The following is a 7,071-nucleotide window of genomic DNA, read 5'->3' as shown; positions in this document are numbered from 1 at the left end:
TTAAGCCGTTGCTCCTCTCCTGGTGAGACTTGGGCACCAAGCTGAGATGATTTAAGCGTGAAAGTCATCTGAGAAGCAAGAAAAATCATTCAAATCTTGCACAGACGGTGTTTGCAAAGATTGTCGGCAAGGCGATGCGAGCGACACCTTGGGGACGAGAGATAAGTTTGAACCCAAGTCCCAAAAGTCCTGCTAATACATTCAAAATAATCTACTGGCGGTTGTGCTTGTCTTTTCCTTAATGCTTGATCCAGGGATTGGAGTGAGTTGCCACAGGCTCAAAATCAAAAGACAATGAAGAAAATAAACAAGGCAAGTCCACATACCAGATCCCAGAAAGTCTTTCTTCCTATCCAATCGATCAGAATAGAGCTGGAAGGGATCTTGGAGGTCATCTAGTCCAACCCCCTGCTCAGGCAGGAAACCCTATACCATTTCAGACAAATGGTTGTCCAATTTCTTCTTAAAAACTTCCAATGTTGGAACATTCACAACTTCTGGAGGCAGGTTGTTCCACTGGTTAATTGTCCTCACTGTCAGGAATTTTCTTAGTTCCAGGTTGCTTCTCTCCTTGATGAGTTTCCATCCGTTGCTTCTTGTCCTGCCTTCAGGCGCTTTGGAGAATAGCTTGACCCCTTCTATCTAAAAAAACTCTTCTTCTTCTATGGATCTAAGAGCTGGTGTGCTTGTGAGCGCTTTTTTTTTTTGGTGCGCGGTGACATCAAACAATAACTTGTACACCCACAGATCCCAATACATCATTTTTTGGGGGTGTATTCAGGTTTTATTAAAGTAGCTGTTTTCAGTGACAGACTCTTGTGCCTATGTAAATAATTGTTGCCTCTTTTTCTAGAGGTTTTGTATCCTAATTCATATTTATTCCTGAACAATTGACAAAGTTGACCCCCTCCCTCTTCTTCGTGGCAGCCCCTCAAATATTGGAACGCTGCTATTATGTCACCCCTAGTCTTTGTTTTCTCTAGACTGGCCACCCCCAAGGCTGCAAAGGGGCATGGCCAAGCCACCACTTTTTGGTGGTCCCACCAGTGAATCTTAGTCAATTTGTCTTATTTAACACACACACACACCCCTTTCCCCACATAAGTCAATCTACTGTATCCCACGGACCCAGAAGTGCCAGCACAAAGCCCAGTTTATTTCCTCACTGCAGGAGGCCGTTTCTACCCAAATGTCCAAGGTCATCATGGTGATGGCTGTCATATCCCAGCTCACAATTCAGAGTATAGTTTGCTCCAAGCATAAGGACAGATTGTCCTAAAGGAATTGAATTCAGTGTACGGCTGAATTAAAGTCAGCCCCGGCACGCTCCGTTTGATATAAGTGCCGTGGGGAATTGTTGTCTCTTAGTATGAGAGCAACTTTGGAGTCAGAAGGTGGAAAAGTTGACTTAAAGAATGGAATGGAATAGAATACAAATAAGAATAGAACAGAATGCAGAATAGAATAGAATAATGGCATACAGAACAGAACAGAATAACAGAATATAGAATAGAATAATGGAATATAGAATAGAATAGAAAATAGAATAGAACAGAACAATGGAATATTGAATAGAGCAGAACAGAATATAATAGTATTTTATGAGAATGTCCATAATGTCCATCTAGAAGGTTGAAGGACCCTAATGTAAAAGAAGATGCTGGCAGCCTTGACAAACATTTGAAACACTTCTCAATTAAGGCTTTTGGAAACTTACACAGCCTCGGTCCTTTTCCTTATCTCCGTTACTTTAATTATATGGATTACCTCAAAGGATTAACAGAAGGATTACCAAGATAAGACTATGGAGAATTGCATTTAGATTATTCTAGTCTCTTTAAAAAAAAGAGATTTCGTGGGATTTAAAAATATATATATTGGGTCCCTGCCACTTCTAAAGGTTGTTCACCTTCACCATTTGTTTATTTTGAGATTTTTCTACTGACAGCCCATGATTTAATCCAGCGGTACCCAATCCTTCTGGCTTGGCAGCCCAGCAGGGTGTGTGTGTGTATAGTTTCCTGCTAGTGGCAGGTGGGTGGGTGTGAGTGCACACACCTCCATTTGTGCGAGCGGCTGGTACACGTACCCACATTTGGAATCTACCAAGATATTAAGAATTGTACGTTTTTGTTTTCAGGTATAGGAATTGGTTAAAATGTTTATGCAGTACTAGGAGAAATGTATATAGGATTTGCAGCAGTGGAATCGTGGTATATATTTGTAGAAAGTTAAATTAATTCGAATGCTGGCAGAAGCAAGGAAGGAATCTGCAGGGCAGTGTAGTCAAAATTGGGGAACGCTGTTCTGCTTATAATTTTCCCAAGTTTTTCTACCTTCCTAATTATCAGGGTTACTAATTTTTAGGTTACTTTACCTTGTCATCGATGCTGTAAGGGTGTATAGTGTGTGTGTGTGTGTACAGTCTTCTAGGACATAAGTTCACAATAAATAACTTCATAAAAGAATATAAAACGTTTATCCAGTAAAATGCATCTCTCCCTCCTCCGTTTCATTGTGGGAAAAAAATGTCGCTTTATTCACAGCATTAGAAACTTAAGATTTCTTTTTTACATTTTTTGGGTGGGGCATACACACATACACACATGCTTCTGGATTGAGTTTCCCTGCTTACTTTGACTCTTAAATAGACATTTGCTTATAACCCATTTACAACATAAACCATATAAGGAGCACACACCAATTTACGTTTCAGTTAAAACACACACACAACCTGTTTGAGAAGCACACACCAATTTACGTTTCAGTTAAAAAAGATAGATTTATATATATATATATATATATATATATATATATATATATATATATATATATATATATATATACACACAATCAACTTATTCTCTGGTGCTGGCCAACTGCTGCTACGATGGGAGGGAGGTGTGGAAATCGGGGTTATCAAAAATTAAAGGCCGTCTGGGTGGAACAGCGTCCTTGTCGGCTTTATGCAGCAGCTTGAACAGTCCCGTTCCGATGTTCATTGGGATACCCATAATAATACATTCGGAAACGCCTGTGGGACATCAAGAAAAGAGAAGAAGAAAAAAAGTTTCACCCTTCCACAGCTTTTCTCATTCTCCACCTGCACGATTTATTTATTAAACAGCCTATCTTCAGCCTATTAATATTTCCTGACTGGGACAGCCTGTGGAAGAAGTGTGGGAGAGATCTTCACCTGTGTTGAATTATATAATATCAATAAAATAAATCCACATTCAGTACTCAGCTGTATGTCTGAAACTCATCGTATTGGGTACTCAACGCATTTTAATGTGAAAGTTTTGTCCCGGTACTCATAGTTTGTTTAGCACTCAACGCACAAGCTAGAACTTGTCGGTATGGGCTGCTTTGTGTGACTCAATACATTGTTCCTTATGGGAAACAACGTCTTTTCTTTTTTTCCTGTCTCTTTCTTTCTTTCTTTCTTTCTTTCTTTCTTTCTTTCTTTCTTTCTTTCTTTCTTTCTTTCTCTTTCTTTCTTTTCTTTTTTTCTTTCTTTCCTTCCTTTCCTGTCTTTTCTTTCCTTCCTTCCATTCTTCCTTCCTGATCTATCTATCTATCTATCTATCTATCTATCTATCTATCTATCTATCTATCTATCTATTTCTTTCCTTCCTTCCTTCCTTCCTTCCTTCCTGTCTTTTTCTTTCTTTCTTTCTTTCTTTCTTTCTTTCTTTCTTTCTTTCTTTCTTTCTTTCTTTCTTTCTTTCTTTCTCTTTCTTTTTCTTTTTCTTTCTTTCTTTCCCTCCCTCCCTCCCTTCTTTTGCCTCATGAAAAAGCACCTTTGGGATAACTATGACTTGGATGGCTGAGAATTTCTATAGTCATTACCTTATTGTACCACATTTGAAAGTCAGGAGAAAGAACTTAATATATAGGGGGGAGGAACTGAGTGGAAAAGGCCTTCTTACACATATTTTTTCACTCTACCCTAAGAACTCAATTGATTTTACACAAAGGACACACCTGGTTTATAGAGATGTACCGAATGGCTAGGAGACCTCTTGGCCTACTCTACTTACCGCACACGGAATCCTTCTGCCCAAAGTAGGCGGCATCAAAGAGGTGGTCTGCCGTCTTTTCGAATGAAGCAAGCATCAAGACGCTCTCTTTCATTTTTGCTAGTCCGAATCTAGTAATCCCCAGAACTTCACCCTAATCCCAAAAGGGGGGGGGGGAGTGGAAGAGCAAAAACCATTACCGTTACTATAGAGTTGCCAAATTTCGTACTACGATGGATAACACAGAGACTATTTAAAAACAAAAACCTGGGATGAAAACCAGATAGAACCAACGGGGATTACTTGATTTCTCATCAGTTGAAAGAAGGATTATAAATACAACTGTCCTCTCTGGGAAAAAAAAACACCCTCCCCATTGCAGGACTTGACTCGCTGTGAAATTAGCTATCCAAGTCTTGAATAAAGCATACACAGAATACAGCCCAACAACAAAGAACAAGGGATGGGAGTATAAATATAAAAAGAATAGAAAAGGATAATAAAGAATAGAATGGAATGGAATGGAATAGAATATGGAATAGAATAGAACATGGAATAGAATAAAATATAGAATAGAATATGGAATAGAATAAAATATAGAATAGAAAAGAATAGAATATGGAATAGAATAGGAACAGAATATGGAATAGAGAATAGAATAGAATAGAATAGAATAGAATATGGAATAGAGTAAAATATATAATAGAATATGGAATGGAATAGAATATGGAATAGAATATGGAATAGAACAGAACAGAACATGGAATAGAGAATGGAGAATGGAGAATAGAATAGAACAGAATAGAACAGAATTCTTTATTGGCCAAGCGCGATTGAACACACAAGGAACTGGTGCAGAAGCTCTCAGTGTACATGCAAACTACAAAGTGACAGATCATAGATCATAGTTACAATCATTAATCATAAAATTAAAAACAACAAGTGATAAATCACAGGGGAAGGTAGTAGGAAAGATGAGAAGGATAATAGCAATACAGCCCTAACCATGTGGGTAAAAATACCTTTAGGCCTAAGACAGGGCTGTGTGAATTAGGTGTTCAGCAGAATGATGGCACGGGAGAAGAAAAAAAACTACCTTTGTGTCTTAATTGTTTGGGTGTGCAATGCCCTGTAGCGGCGTCCTGAAGGCAGGAGTTGAAACAGATTCGTGTCCAGGATGTGAGGGGTCTGTGGTTATCTTATCAGCCCTCTTTCTGGTTTGTGTAGTGTACAGGTCCTCAATGGAAGGCATTTTCCTATATCTAAAGGAGAAGGGCCCTTGCCCCAATTCCATGCGGGTATTATTGCTAAACTTTTCTTAGCATTTTCTTTATTTTTATTTTTTTTCAGAGGTGAAAGAATGAGCAATTTTATACAATAACGGGGGGGGGGGGAGGGAAATTCCAAACCTTGTAGGTCATTAGGTCCGACAACAACATGACATGCCTCCGATCAATACTCATTCCGTGGTTGACCATCGTGTATTGGATTTCACTGATAATAGTCGTTCGTGCAGCCTCAATGCCCAGGGTTTTCTCAACCTGGAAGATTAATTTATGTTGCCTTCATGAAATGGAAAAATCCTTATTCAATTTTCTCTGTTCTCCAACCCAATTATATTCACCTTTTTAAGGATTTCTACGGCATCTCTGATAGATAGACAGGCCATAGGAATGCGTAAAAAATATCTATCATCCCTGTCATCTGTCTGTCTGTCTGTCTGTCTGTCTATCTATTTACCCATCTATCTATCTATCTATCTATCTATCTATCTATCTATCTATCTATCTATCTATCTATCTATCTATCTATCTATCTATCTATCTATCTATCTATCTATCTATCTATCTATCTATCTATCTATCTATCTATCTATCATCTGTCTGTCTTTCTGTCTACCCATCTTGTCTGTCTGTCTGTCTATCCATCCACCCACCTACACACGAATCCATGTGCCTGGCTGATGAATTCTGGGAGTTGAAGTCCACAAGTCATAAAAGGGCCAAGTTTGAAGACCCCTGGGTTAGTACTTAAGTCAGTTCACGCTCGTTGGTTACCTCATAAGTGTTGTTCGAGGTTGTTCTGGTTCCTTTGACTCCATGGGTGGCCATGACAGCTCTCAAGTTGTCACCTTCCACCAACAATTTGTACTTTTCCTTCCCACTCTGTTCATCAATATGAATGACAGCACGAGACACCTCTGGGATACCTTGCACCACCACCTAGAATGTTGAAAGGGAAGCGTCCAAAAGCAGAAACATTTGCTTTTTCTTAGGAAACATAGGATTAGTAGTGTAAAACTACAAAGCTTCTTTCACAGTTTTTACTAAGATTTGGGAGCTCATTTGAATGTTCTCCCCGAAGGAAAACGGGTAGAATATGAATGAACAAGAATCTCAAGAGATTCTTTGGTGATTAAAGCAGCGGGAGAAAAATCATATGATTACCATTTATTATTGCTTATGATTATTTATATATGGTAATTTTGGGTTCTCAACATCATCGGCAGCCCCTGGAGGGTGATGATGCTTCATACATTTTACAAATAAATGCTTTCTGTGCGAACGAAATTTGCTTTTTTAATCAGGTCGGAGTGCAGGAGATTCCACTGAAGCTTGAACAGTCCATGATTTGATAAACACCAGTCTGGATTACTATCAAGCTGGGGATGTCTTGGAGAAGGATCAAGAAGACAGTATTGATAGTCATAGCTGCCTTGGGTTCAATCCCAAAACATCTGGAACATCAATGTCTGTGGAGATTCTTAGTCATCCAGCTCCTGGTTGTCCCAAAGTTACTTTTTCAAGAGGAAATTGGACTTTCTTGTTCTTCTTTGAAGATGTTTCGCTTCTCATCCAAGAAGCTTCTTCAGCTCTGACCGGATAGTGGTGAAGGGAAGGATTTATACTCCTTGCAGACAGCTGGTCATTTGCCTTCTTTTAGAGAGTCGTTGAGGCCACTTGGACGTTTACCTGTGTCCTCAAGGTCACCTGAGTGGTGCAAATAGGTATGGAGTCTTCTTGGGACTGCTGTAAGGATTTGTGTTGTA

The 7,071-nt window shown here is 39.1% G+C and overlaps 1 protein-coding gene across 1 annotated transcript; it reads right to left on the bottom strand.

Annotated features, from left to right (window-relative positions):
• Positions 1-2,840: 2,840 nt before the first annotated feature.
• Positions 2,841-6,244, bottom strand: LOC107301301 (DNA-directed RNA polymerase III subunit RPC1-like; the record flags this gene model as incomplete). The annotated part of the gene is made up of 4 exons (XM_015830546.1): positions 2,841-3,034; positions 4,044-4,176; positions 5,432-5,563; positions 6,080-6,244. Coding segments are annotated over 4 exons (579 nt in total), but the record flags the coding sequence as incomplete, so codon positions are not given.
• Positions 6,245-7,071: the final 827 nt, after the last annotated feature.

Source organism: Protobothrops mucrosquamatus, unplaced genomic scaffold, assembly GCF_001527695.2.
Source record: "Protobothrops mucrosquamatus isolate PMUCROS unplaced genomic scaffold, P.Mucros_1.0 scaffold11339, whole genome shotgun sequence".
Lineage (NCBI taxonomy): Eukaryota > Metazoa > Chordata > Lepidosauria > Squamata > Viperidae > Protobothrops > Protobothrops mucrosquamatus.
The sequence above is the reverse complement of the archived record's forward strand: the minus strand, read 5'-3'. Positions and strand labels throughout refer to the sequence as shown.